Here is a 13,917-nt window from a genome sequence, read left to right as displayed (position 1 = left end):
AAATTCAAAAAAATTAGTGATAAACACAGTGAAATCTGAGTTAGAATAAAAAGAATGGACAAGAAAATTTTATACATTTCAAAACTAAAAATAGATACTCTCTAGAAATACAGATCAGGGGCCTTATGAAGGATTTCACAAACCACACCAACATGTGCATTTACACACACACCCCTGCATCACTCTGGATGGATGACTTAAAAAGTATGTTTTACCACTTAAACAGAAATGGTAGGAGAAATAAAGAATATCACATAATTAGAAACAGCTGCCTACACTAATTGCATTTTCTTCTGGACATCCAGCCAAAGTTACGAGATTCATCATTCAGAGAAAGGCCATAGGCAGAGTTTGTCTTTATATCAGAAATATATCACATTTTTTCAATTTATACATGGAATGATGTCAGCTGAATACCTCTTTAGTAGTATATCTTTGGAGAAGGCAGTGGCAACCCACTCCAGTACTCTTGCCTGGAAAATCCCATGGATGGAGGAGCCTGGTAGGCTGCAATCCATGGGGTCGCTAATGGTCAGACACAACTGAGTGACTTCACTTTCACCTCTCACTTTCATACGTTGGAGAAGGAAATGGCAATCCACTCCACTGTTCTTGCCTGGAGAATCCCGGGGACGGGGGAGCCTGGTGGGCTGCCGTCTATGGGGTCACACAGAGTCAGACACAACTGAAGCAACTTAGCAGCAGCAGCAGCAGCATATCTTTAGCTGCTATTAATAGAATGATTATACCATGATTAAATGATATTGACCCACTGACCCATCAATTTATACACTATCTCTTATATTTCAAAACAGTTTATATTTCAGTTCGTATCATTCAATTGTTATAATAATTTGAATGATGGTTCAAAAACCATGTTTATCAATTTTGTGATATAATAAAATGCAAAAGGATGGCTAAGTTGTTAGGAAACAAAATCGAATGTCACTAAATTCTAAAATGATGTGAAACTAAATAAAATATAATGGGATCATATATAAGATATATGAGCACAAAAAATAATGCCTAAAATATGACTTTGATCACAGGAAATAATGAGAAAGAGAATTCAGAAAAAAGTTAATTAGATGAAAGCACAAATGTATCTGGTATCAGGATATGCCTTTATTCTTGAAAATTTGGTTTACTTCCTCTGGGAAGCCTGCCTGAACCTGAAATGGTATTTTGAACATTATTCTTCTATAGGTAAATTGGTTTGGTTAATGCTACTTCCCAAAACAAAGACTATGAAATAATAGAAACTCTAAAAAGACATTAATTAGAATTCTTCTAACAAATTACAAAAAATCCTTATCATTTACTATAACTCTAAGGATACAGATGTACCAGACAATAACTGTAAGTTACACCTAATGTTTGGAAATCTTTTAATTGCTCCTTATATATGTACCTTTTTAAAGTAAGAACTCTCCATTTCCTCAACCCCAAACAATCTACAGATTCAGTTGCAATCACTATCAAATTATCAAGGGCATTTTTCACAGAAGTGTAACAAAAAATTTCACAATTTCTATGGAAAAATAAATGACTCCAAATAATGAAAGCAATCTTGAGAAAGAGGAACAGAACTGGAAGAATCAGTCCCTTGAACTTAGACTTTACTACAAAGCTATAATCAACAAAAGAGTATGGCACTGGCACAAAAATAGGAATATAGATCTACAGAACAGGACAGAGTCCAGAGACAAACCCATGCAACTATGGCTACCTAGCTATGAGAAAGGAGGCAAGAATGTACAGTGGAGAAAAGGGAGCCTCTTTAATATGTGATGCTGGGAAAACTAGACAGCTACATGGAAAAGACTGAGAGAACACACCCTAACATCATACACAAAAATAAACTTAAAATGGATTGAATACCTAAATGTAATACCTGACTACTGACTGCTGCTGCTGCTGCTGCTAAGTCGCTGACTAGAGAAAGTAAAATAAAAACAAACGAACAAATGGGGCCTAATTAAACTTACAGGATTTTGCACAGCAAAGGAAACCATAAACAAAATGAAAAGACAACCCTCAGAATGGAAGGAAATATCTTTCAATAAATTGACTAACAAAGGACTAATCTGAAAACTATACAAACAGCTCATACAACTCAATATAAACAACAAACCGAACAACCCAATCAAAAACCAGGCAGAACATCTAAAGAGCCATTTCTCCAAAGAAAATACATAGGTGGTCAAGAGGCACATGAAAAGATGCTCAGCACCACTATTAGAGAAATACAAGTCGAAACTACAATGAGGCATCCCCTCACATTGGTCAGAACAGCCATCTCAAATAGTCTACTGATAGAAACAATAAATGTTGCAGAGAGTGTGGAGGAAAGGAAACCCTTCTACACTGTTGGAGGGAATTTAAATCGGTACAGCCACTATGGAGATGTTCTTTAAAAAGTAAAAATAGAGCTACTGAATGATGCAACAATCCCACTTCTGTATCTGGAGAAGACCATACTTCAAAATTATGCATGCACCCTGATATTCACTGCAGTAGTATTTACAATAGCCAGGACATGGAAGCAACCTTAATGTCAATCAACAGAATGGATAAAGAAGATGTGGTACATATATACAATGGGATATCACTGAGCTATAAGAAAGGAATGAAATAGTGTGATCTACAGAGATATGGACAGACCTGGAGACTGCCATACAGAGTGAAATAAGTCAGACAGAGAAAAGCAAATTTTGCTGATATGTGGAATCTAGAAAAATGGGATAGATGCACTTTTTCTAAGCAGAAATAGTCACAGATGTAGAGAATAAACTTATGGTTGCCAAGGGGGAAAGGGAGGGGGATGAATTGGGATACTGAGACTTGACACATATACAGTAGTGATGCTATTAACACATGTAAAATAGATACCTAGTGAGAACCTGCTATAGAGCACAGGGAACTCTCCTCCTGGCTCTGTGGTGACCCGGATGGCGAGGACAGTTAAGGGAAAAGAGTGGGTATATGAATACTGATGACTCAGTCACTTTGCTGTACTGCAGAAACACAATATTGTAAAGCAACTATACTCCAAAAAAGATTAATTTAAAAAGAAGAAGAAAACTCCATTTTCTCAAAGGTGGGAGAAAGCATTTTCACCATCTCCTTATAACTCAGCTATTACTTTTCCCTCTAAACTCCACCTACTTTTATAGAAATGAGTACTTAAAATAGAAAATAAGTACTTAAGTACTTAAAAGTACTTAAAATACTTAAAAGTATTACAAAAATTATCAAATATCCCATAAAGATACAATTGCCAAAATAAAATATAAACCAACAACATCAGTAAAAACCCTAAAAAAGATATCTGAAAAAGCAGGTGGTGCTAGTGGTAGAGTCTGCCTGCAATGCAGGAGATGCAAATTCAGTCGCTAGAACAGGAAGATCCCCTGGAGAAGGGAATGGCAACCCACCCCAGTATTGTTGCCTGGAGAATCCCATGGACAGAGGAGCCTGGAGGGCTACAGTCCCTGGGGTAGCAAAGACTCAGACACGACTGAGCGACTGAGCACCGCCGAGCACACACCCTGCATTTTGTGAATATACTTTAATAAAGATTACTGAGGTCCCATCAAGAAGCAGCTTATGGAGTTTTCTATTTTTAAGATAATTTCTATTAAGTAGGACATACATTTGAAAACATAACTAAAATGTAGTATAATTAAAACATAATAAATATAAAACATTAAAGCACAGACCTATCTAATGTACTTAAAGTGTGTTTGGAGGGAAATTTTAGAGTCCTAAATGCTTATTCTACAATAGAAGAAGGCTGAAATTAAGGAGATAAGAATCTAACTTTTTAATATAGAAAAATGTAGCAAAAGTCAAATGAAAGAAGAAATACCAATATAAGACTGTAAGTTAATGAGAAAAATACAATAGATAAGATGGAAATATTGTTATTTCATTTATGATTAATAAATTGACAATTTCCTAGTGTAACAGATAAAGAAAAATGACAGAAAAACAAATAAATGATATTTGAAAGTAAAAGCAACATGAAGTATGGAAGACATTATAAAATCTCTAAGAGGATGTTATGAATAAATGTGTCAATAAATATGAACATTTTAACCCCACCATGAAAAATCTTTTCTCCAAGAAAAGTCCAGGTCCAAATAATCTTCACCCACAAGAGTATCAAAGCTATAAAGAAATAAATAATTCTAATATATGACAATAAACTAAAAAGTATACTGAAAAAAAAATAAATTAAAAAAAAAAAAAAGTATAGTGAAATGAGAAATATTACTTAAGTCGTTTTACAAAGCTATCATTACATTGTTACCAAAACTTGACAAGGATTCTATGAGAAAGAAAAATTCATGGCCAACATTCACTCACAAATAGAGATACAAAATAACTAAAATATTAGCAAACCAAATCTAGTAATAAATAAAAAGACAGCTGTAGTCCACAAATTCAAAATTTGCTTTCTATCAGAAATCAATAGATAGAAATAAAAAGAAAGAAATCAATAGATAGAGCATAGTTAAAAACAAAGAAGAAAATGTATTTTAGCCCAGTAGATACAACTGAACAAAGCATTTTGATTAAAATCAACATTCATTAAGATGTAAAAAAGTAAAAGTCTCTGAAAGCCATACCCAGATGACTTAGATAACAGAGTACAGTACATTTTCATCAAGTAGATAAAATCCTAACACAAGGATCTAATTTGCTGTGGTCAGACTCATAACAAGTCAAATCTAGCTACCGATACCCAGTAGACAACATGACACTCGAGCTCCTGGCAAATGCAGAAACAGTAAAAATAACTAAAATTATGAGGCACAGGATGGAAAAACATTTTGCACACTGTCACTACTTACAGATATTATGAATATCTATATTGAGAATCCAAAATAACTGATGGGTAAATGATTATAATCCATAGAAGAGTTTAGAAAGTTTTCTAAAATGAGTTCATACTAAAAAATAATTAACCTTTCTCTATACCAGCAACAAATAGTTCAGGATCTTGATAAGATTAATAACATGCTCAACACCCATATAATGTTAGTTTTCTATGAAAACCACTGAAAACATCTGACAATCAAATTATAAACACACCCATAAAGACAACAAACAAACACCAAGAAATATAAGCCACAGAATGAATTATTTAATATTGAAAATTACTCCCTAATTTACCAATATACTTAATACAATTCTAAACTTCCAATATTTTGTGTATATCTGTGTATGTATACATAAAGTCTGAGAAGCTGAATAAAATTTTAAAGAAATTTTAAAGTAAAATTTCAAAGAAAATTTTTATGTTAAGAATGGCAACACATTCTCAAGGAAGAAAAGAAAAGAAAGCAGGATGAACTTTATCAGATTTCAACAACTGCTATAAAGATAGAGTATTCAGCTTTGGCCACCTGATGTGAAGAGCTGACTCTCTAGAAAAGACCCTGATGCTGGGAAAGAGTGAAGGCAGAAGGAAAAGTGGATGACAGAGGATGAGATGATTGGATGGCATCACTGACTCAATGGACATGGATCTGAGCAAGCTCTGGGAATTGGTGATGGACAGGAAGCATGGTGTACTACAGTCCATGGGGCCGCGGAGTCAGACATGACTGAGCGACTGAACAGACATAACAGATTCATACATGAAATATTATGTTATTAGTTTAAAGATTGTTACTCATGGGACAGAATTGAGAAGCCAGAAAGATAACACGCAGATATGTAAACTTTTAATAACTTATGATCTATGTGGAGAAAAATACATTTTATAGAAAATGCTGTTGTTGACTGGATAGCTAACTAGGCAAAAACTAAATAAATATTGGATCCCTACCTCATATGATATAAAAATGAAGATGAGCTGCATTTAAGACCAAATGTAAAAGGTAAAGTTCTCAAGCTTGAAAAAGACAATATGGAACATCAATGAAACCTATCCTTTAAAAATGATTTTCAAATTTGATAACAACAAAATTAAGAACTCTTATTCATTAAACAATATAGACAGACATTAAAAATATATATATATATATATATATATATATATACACAAATTTTGGATAAGATATTTTCACTGTATACAACCAGGAAAAGATATTATTCAAAACAAATGAAGATTACTTTGTGGATCAATAAGAAAAATAAATTTTAAAATTGGAAATAGGAAGGAATAGGAATTTTACCCAAAAGTAGGCATATATGGTTGATAAGCATAAATAATATATCAACTACATTAAAATTAGCAAAATGAAAATTCATGTGACAATGAGTGCTTATTTCATACCACCATGATGAGAAAAGATGAAAAGTCAGGCAATATTCAGTGTTGACAGGATGCAGAGCAATGGGTATTCCATCTATTACTGGAGTAAAATAGGTATATCAACTTTGGGAAAGTTTGTCATGTACTACATAGTGACATTGAAATGTGTATTCCTTGGACATGCAATTCTACTATTAAATATGTACCGTAAGAAAATATTGCCTCTATCCCATAACCATGAGCAAGGATACTTAGAGCAATATCGTACATAACCAAAACCCAAGAGCTCTCAGAATGTTTACAAAGTGGAAACTGCTGTAGAAAATTAAAGAGCAGTAACAATGAATCAATTAGAATGCACACAGGCACATGGATGGGTCTCAGAAACAATTCTGAATGAAAGAAGAAAGTCATACACTATGATTCCATTTTTAAAGTCCAAACAGGCAGAATGTAACATTTGTTTAGTCATAAGAAATTACAGAGGAAAGTAAGTGGGAACATGGATTTCAAGGTTTGGAGGAGACAAAATAGCACTAATAATCGTACTACTTGGCCTGTTTTATTGAGGACGGAGGTGTTGATTTTGACTTTGTACCTGCATGTATGTCTGTGTGTGCAGACTCCTTTTATTTATATTTTACAATATTTAAGAAATGACGAATTACAGTCTATTGTGCTTTTCATATACCTTCCAGTGAATCATACACATACTACTATTTAAAAGCTTTGTAACTGCACAAGACATGTGTACTTTAGGAAACTTGTTATAGTACCAATTTTCTTTATAGGTCAATTTCCCTTGCCCCAACTAGGGATGTAAAAATTAGAGGTATGCTTTCCAGTAGGCAGAAAGGGTAGTATTACACAGAAATAAATGTGAAGTATTCCATTTTGTATCCAAAATTTATTGGCACAAGCATAAGACAGGCACACCAAATTGAGTGAAAATAATTTAGATGGGTAATTACAGTTATCATTGGTGGAGTTTATAACATGTATAAATAATAGGCCAATTATATATATATATATAATATATATTATATATATATAGTCCTAATGACAATTCTGCAAAGTAGAATAGCAGAAAGGCGAACTGACTAGCCACTTACACAAAAAAGCTAGAATAAGAACCCAGAAGTATGTCTCTCTCATACATGCCCTGTCATGACTTCATTTTGCCCAGATTTTATTACTAGGTGTCTGATAGTGGGGTGTAATGGACTATAAGAAGACCTGACTTAATCTCGCTCTGCAACTGGTTAGCCATTTGACTTTGGATAATATTTCATGAGTTCTTAAGAGCTCAGTTCTTTTTCTTTCCTTTTCTCTTTTAAGGAATTGGAGATTACAATACCTCTCAGAGTCACTCTCAAATTTAAGCAAAATACGTATATAAAGCACCCAGCACAAAACATCTATTCAATGCATTTTAAGATGATGATGATAATAATGATGAATTTCCTGTTAAATTATGGGAACAGTTCCCCAGTGGTTAAAAAGAGGAACAGAGGGCTGGCTGAAGGGAGGGCTGATCAAGCAAACAGAGGGAGAAGATGAGAGAACTGGGAAAGTGAGAATACTAGTAAAGAGCTCACTTTCATGACCCTGTGTAGACTCTTGGCCAAGGCTGGAGGGATGATGTAATTTGGAAGAGGCTGATGCTCTGAACACAAGGAATGCTCTTGGGACAAACAGGGGTTAGGGGACAGCCTTAGTAAGAGAAAAGGCATGAAAGAAGAAAATGGAAGACTCTCATTAGGTCAGGCACACCTGACCCAGAGCTGAGAACATCTGCAGCCCTGAAGAGCCTCATAACTGTGTGAATGCCCTCACCTCTGTCTTCCTGGCAGGAGAGTTACGAGAAAGATTGGCCAGAAGAAACTCAGCCTGCAGCTTCCCAGGATTCTGCTAATCATCTGACCTGGGATGCACAGTTTCACTGCTAAGCAGATGCTTTTAACAAACCGCACTTTCTCTATTTCTGTGATATCTTCGCCACGACAAAGAAAAGACCAACAAACAACAACGAAGCAACAGAGCTCCTTATTTTGAACAGTACAATATGGATTTCTATCATTATGCTATTATCCCTGGGTTACTACTACTGCACCCTTCTGAATTCTTGTTGGCAACCTAAGTCCTTATAGAAGGACTTCTTTTTACCCTTTACTTTTTCTAAGATGTAAAGTATTTCTTCTATCACTACCTCCAGACTAGAACTGTGCTATGTGTAGATGAACCTACTGAATTACACTGAACCGCCTGTTAGCTTGCCCAAATATCATCAACCTCAGGTCCTTGGCTCCTCTGACCCACCTGCCAATGTTTAGAATTGCGGTCCTCCTTTCATCCTTGGCCCAGCCAGTTAGATCCACCACAGTCCTAATGAGTGAACCGAGCTCAACGTATGTGTGTGCCGTTAAGACTCACGGAGCAATTCAAGATACCCTCAGAAATGATTGAAAAACATGTAGAAGTATACAACACAACAGATTTCTAAAACTCAAATGATCTCTTTTCCGTCTCCTATTGTAAATGCATTCTTCTTTCTTCCTCTCTGAAATTTGGAATTGTTTTGGTTCTGCCCATCATTGACCACCAACGGTGCCATGACACCTACCTTCCTGTGCTCAGAAGGAAGGCTAATGAGAGATGCTGTAAGTGACAAAGCAAAGCAGCACTTGGCTTACACTGAACTCCATACCTGAGCGCATAGCCTCTTTCTGCATGCTGCCATAGTCATGCCAGTCCTTTCTTCTCAAACCATCTGTCCATGCATAGAACTGCCCATCTCCCAGGCCCAGTGGGAATGTCTGTGGAAAAGGAAAGTATTCAGAGCATAAAAAGGAGGTAGTTCCTTCTGTGTGGCTGGTAAACACAGCCAGATGCATCATAGGCAATCAAAAAATACTCCAGTAACTGATTCTCCCCATCTATTAAAGAGAAAGCCATTGCTAGTGACCTGATGGACACACATTTTAAAACCTTTTTTCTGCTTTTAAAATAAAAGTCTGTGTCACACACAACACCTACCATTTCCAATTTTATTTTATCCAAAGCCTTTCATAATTTAGTGCACCACTTCATCTGAGCATAAATGGCTAGCCATTTTTCCTTGACCGAAGTGTAGACGGTAGTAGGGCTATCGATTTTGTATTAAAAGGAAATACCTTTTTTGTGTGTGATTTGTACAGTTTCCACTCATTTTGATCAAGTACATCTGAATGGCCTGGTGACAATATCGGCAAGCATTTGTTGAATGCTCACTGTGTACCAGATACTAAGACACTCTATGTGTCCTTTGGTCTTTACAAGAGTCTTTGACTAAATCTCCATGTATCTGCCACTTAAACAAAGGCCCAGAAAAGTATTAACAAAATAAATTGAATGAAACCACAGTGGCCAAGCCAGGACTTGGGCCAGTTCTATTAAGATCAAAACTGGGGTACTGATGACTATTAAATACTGCCTCCCATCAAGATTTCTGTTAGGTGTGTGGTTACGTTTACAGTTGAAGTGGTCACCAAATCAACAATGTAGTCACAACACGTTCTGTGCTTTGGTGAAACTCAGTATGTGCTGATGTCAACTTGGTTATTATTTTTGTGTACATGGCTGAAGCTGCTTCTTTCTTTATGGTACTTATTTTGGTAATAAACAAAATGTTTGGGATGAAGCTTATCATCACAACCTCAAAAGTCAAGATAATATAAAATAAATGTTTTCATATTCACATACCATTTTCCTTTAGTTCATTTTTGGAAATAACACATCAACAGAAAAAATAGAACAATTTTGAAAGTTTCAATTTAGGTAAAACAGAATATGAAAAATTTCAGTGAGGAAAGTTTACCCTAAGAGACTTTCCAAATAAAAGGTCTTACTTCTTCATCTGAAACAGGACAACTATTGTGCTTATGAAAAAAGTATCCACCTTCAGTCCATCTTTATGGTTTATAAAGCTTTCACTAGTTTGGAAAGATCAAAAATGGATCTTAATATTATTAAAAAATGGTAGTTAAATCAGAGGAAAGGCTTTCCAGATCAGGTGACTATTATCTAAATATATTTTAAAAACTGTTCTATATTATAGTGGTAAGTTCAGGACCAACAACAACAAGGGAATAAACATACCAGGACGATGGTGAGTTTACAAAAGATATTAAGAATAAATTTTGAAAGGAGGATGACAAGAAAGAAAAGATGGAAAAACTAACAGGAATATAATAAAAATAAAAGAAAGTAGAATAAAACAATTTTGGGGTTTAATACCAATACAAAAAAAAACACCAAAACTCATGCATTTTTTTTTTCTGATTGATATTTATTTCATAATTGGAATACAGCTCCAGGCAAGAGAAGATTTGGATCAAGGTTATTCTCAAAATAGTAAAAACGTGCTTCTAGCAAGAGCTCCCATGATCCCAACCGCTGGTTCATGAAGTCCTCTAGGCTGGGGTCTGATCACGAAGGACTTCCACTACATCCTCCAATGACTAAATAAAGATGACAGAGCAGCAGACTCATTGATGTGAATCTATAGTGCTGTCTGGGTGATACCTTCTGTGAGGCAAGAGATGGCGCCCAAGGCCATCCTGTTGGGGAGGATGGTTCTTCTCATTAGAGACACTGAGGCTTTCTGGCATTGCTCAAGGATTCCTGGCCTGAAAGAGGACCTCTGTGTGAGCTATGATGTCCTGAAGGCCACTGTTATAGTTCAGGGGCTAAGCTGTGCCCGACTCTTTGCAGCACACAAGGCTTCCCTGTCCTTCACTATCTCTCAGACTTTGCTCATACTCATGTCCATTGAGTTGATGAGGCCATCCAACCATCTCACCCTCTGTCACAGGCCAATGGGAGGAACAAAGATGGCAGTGAGCAGTGGTTCCAGAGGGAAACAGAGTGTGTCTTCCCAGCATTTTGGGGAGGGAGGGGGTCAGCTTCAGGACCTTGATCTAGTTGTGCACAACACATATGTTGCCCAGGGCACACAACAGTGTCATGTGACAGGAGGTGGACTAGGGGCTAGGGATCCCCGACAACGGCCCCACCTTCTCCCCTTGCTCAATGGTGCACCCAATTCCAGGTCTGATGCATCTCCACAGACCCACTGAGCAGCAGGACAATGGGGTCCCAGTGGTCACTGAGTGGTTCTCCCTCACCCAGGGTGTCAGGTAGTGCGCCCATCCCTATAGGATGTCCCAGGGCAAATCTCAGAGCTGTGCCTGTCCCAGGTGTCACGGGGCTCGGTGTTCTCAGCCCACAGCACACTGATCCCCAGTGAGAGTTGGGGGCGGCTGCTTCCCCCCACTTCTGCACCTTTACAGTTCCGGGTGCTTCTGCACGGGTCCCTGGTCTGGCACACGGCACAACAGGCTCCATGCATTGATTGCTCAAACGTCTTAAAACCCAAGTGGTACCTCAGTCTCCCCAGTCATGTTGTTAAACTTATTAGTGATTTAACCCACAGCTTTAGTATTCCATTTGTTTCTTTCGACAAATCTTGCTACTTGTAGATTACAGGAGAGATGGAACCTCCATCTGATGCTGAGCTATTTTGTCCAGTCTTGTACATCATGGCCTTTGAATGTGTCTCCTTGTCCACCATCATCTGACATCACCTGGCTTTTTACCCAGTCACATGGGGCTGTTTAAAGCACCTGAGGCAGGGCATATAATACCTATTATGCACAGTTCTTAAATGGTTTATCCTATTTCCTTAGGCCCCCAGGGAATTCATTTTGTTTGACAATTACCGTTCTGAAAGGAGTACATGAAGGCTTATTTTATATGAAAAGTACATCATGAGAAGCGCTGGGCTGGAAGAAGCACAAGCTGGAATCAAGATTGCCGGGAGAAATATCAATAACCTTAGATATGCAGATGACACCACCTTTATGGCAGAAAGTGAAGAAGAACTAAAGAGCCTCTTGATGAAAGTGAAAGAAGAGAGTGAAAATGTTGGCTTAAAACTCAACATTCAGAAAACTAAGATCATGGCATCCAGTCCCATTACATCATGGCAAATAGATGGGGAAATAATGGAACAGTGAAAGACTTTATTTTGGGGGGCTCGAAAATCACTGCAGATGGTGACTGAAGCCATGAAATTAAAAGACGCTTGCTCCTTGGAAAAAAAGCTATGACAAATACAGACAGCATATTAAAAAGCAGAGATATTACTCTGCCAACGAAATCCGTCTAGTCAAAGCTATGGCTTTTCCAGTAGTCATGTATGGATGTGAGACTTTGATTATAAAGAAAGCTGATCACTGAAGAATTGATGCTTTTGAACTGCAGTATTGGAGAAGACTCTTGAGATTCCCTCGGACTGCAAGGAGATCAAGCCAGTCAATCCTAAAAGAAATCAGTCCTGAATATTCATTGGAAGGACTGATGCTGAAGCTGAAATTCCAATACTTTGGTCACCTGATGGGAGGAGCCAACTCATTTAGAAAACACCCTGATGCTGGGAAAGACTGAAGGCAGGAGGAGAATGGGACAACAGGGGATTAGAGGGTTGGATGGCGTCACCAACTTGATGGACATGAGTTTGAGTAAGCTCTGGGAGTTGGTGATGGACAGGGAAGCCTGGCATGCTGCAATTCATGGGGTCGCAAAGAGTCAGACATGACTGAGCAACTGAACTGAACTGAACTGAACTGAAAGGGGTGAGAGACTTCCTGATTCCCAGTTCTTCTTTCCTCCTCTGCATTGATTTGATTTCTCTAACCTGAGGCTGCTCTCTCCATTAGAAGTTTGCAGAGTTTGACCCTGCAGGATCTCAACACCCAATATGTGTGCAAATATCAGAGATTCCAACCTTGTGATCTCGTGGGGGAGAACACGCAGGGACCTTCCTGCCTTCCTGACCATACCTTTGCCCCCTTTAACCATCAGTGTGCTGTCATAGAGCATGTTGACTCCAGGTGCAATGTGCTCAGTCTCCCTAAGTCATGTCTGACTCTGTGACCCTACAGACTGTAGCCCACCCAGCTCCTCTGTCCATAGGATTCTCCAGGCAAGATTACTGGAGTGGGTTGCCATGCCCTCCTCTAGGGGATCTTCTCAACCCAGGGATCAAACCTGTGTCTGCTGGGTCTCCTGCATTGGCAGGAGGGTTCTTTACTACTCTTGCCACCTGGGAAGCTGCAGTAGCCACACCTGTTGCTTATTTCTGGAGGACTAGTGAACAGTGAGCTCCACAGGAGGCCTCAGATCACCCCAGCTGGTCCTCAACTGGAGGTGATCTCAGCCTGTGTCTTATTCCAGGGGCTGAGGAGGCACCGATGCCAAATAGGACTGTTTTCCTGAGGCCTCTGCTGGAGTAAGTAGGGCCACAGGGCGGATGGAGCAGGTCTGAGTTGCTGCTCGGGTTAAAGTTTCCCACAGTCTGTCCGTTCTTTTCAGGTGAGGTCAGACCACCTTTGCTTCTGGGTTATTCTCACTGGACCCTTTACAGCCCTCAGAATAACTGTGTGGCTTTTGTAGCTCCATCTCTCTTGGATCTTTCCCACAGTTTGTTCCTGTCCCAGGGATTGTCTGTTTCCCCAGGTCAGCAGTGGACCGTGGACAGCCATCATCCTCAGTCTCACAGTTGAGCTCACATGTATAGCTCCTCCTACACCTGGTGCTGTAGTAAACAT

General features: G+C 38.2%; 1 protein-coding gene across 1 annotated transcript in view; it reads right to left on the bottom strand.

Moving 5' to 3' along the window:
- Positions 1 to 13,917, bottom strand: part of GALNTL6 (polypeptide N-acetylgalactosaminyltransferase like 6) — a 1,397,085-nt gene that overhangs the window by 925,248 nt on the left and 457,920 nt on the right. The window contains exon 2 of the mRNA XM_061132206.1: positions 8,976 to 9,084. Coding sequence (XP_060988189.1) covers positions 8,976 to 9,084 — 109 coding nt within the window. The remainder of the gene's footprint in view (positions 1 to 8,975; positions 9,085 to 13,917) is intronic.

The sequence above is a fragment of the Dama dama genome, chromosome 29, assembly GCF_033118175.1.
Source record: "Dama dama isolate Ldn47 chromosome 29, ASM3311817v1, whole genome shotgun sequence".
Taxonomy (NCBI): domain Eukaryota; kingdom Metazoa; phylum Chordata; class Mammalia; order Artiodactyla; family Cervidae; genus Dama; species Dama dama.
This window is presented reverse-complemented; position numbering and strand designations above follow the sequence as displayed.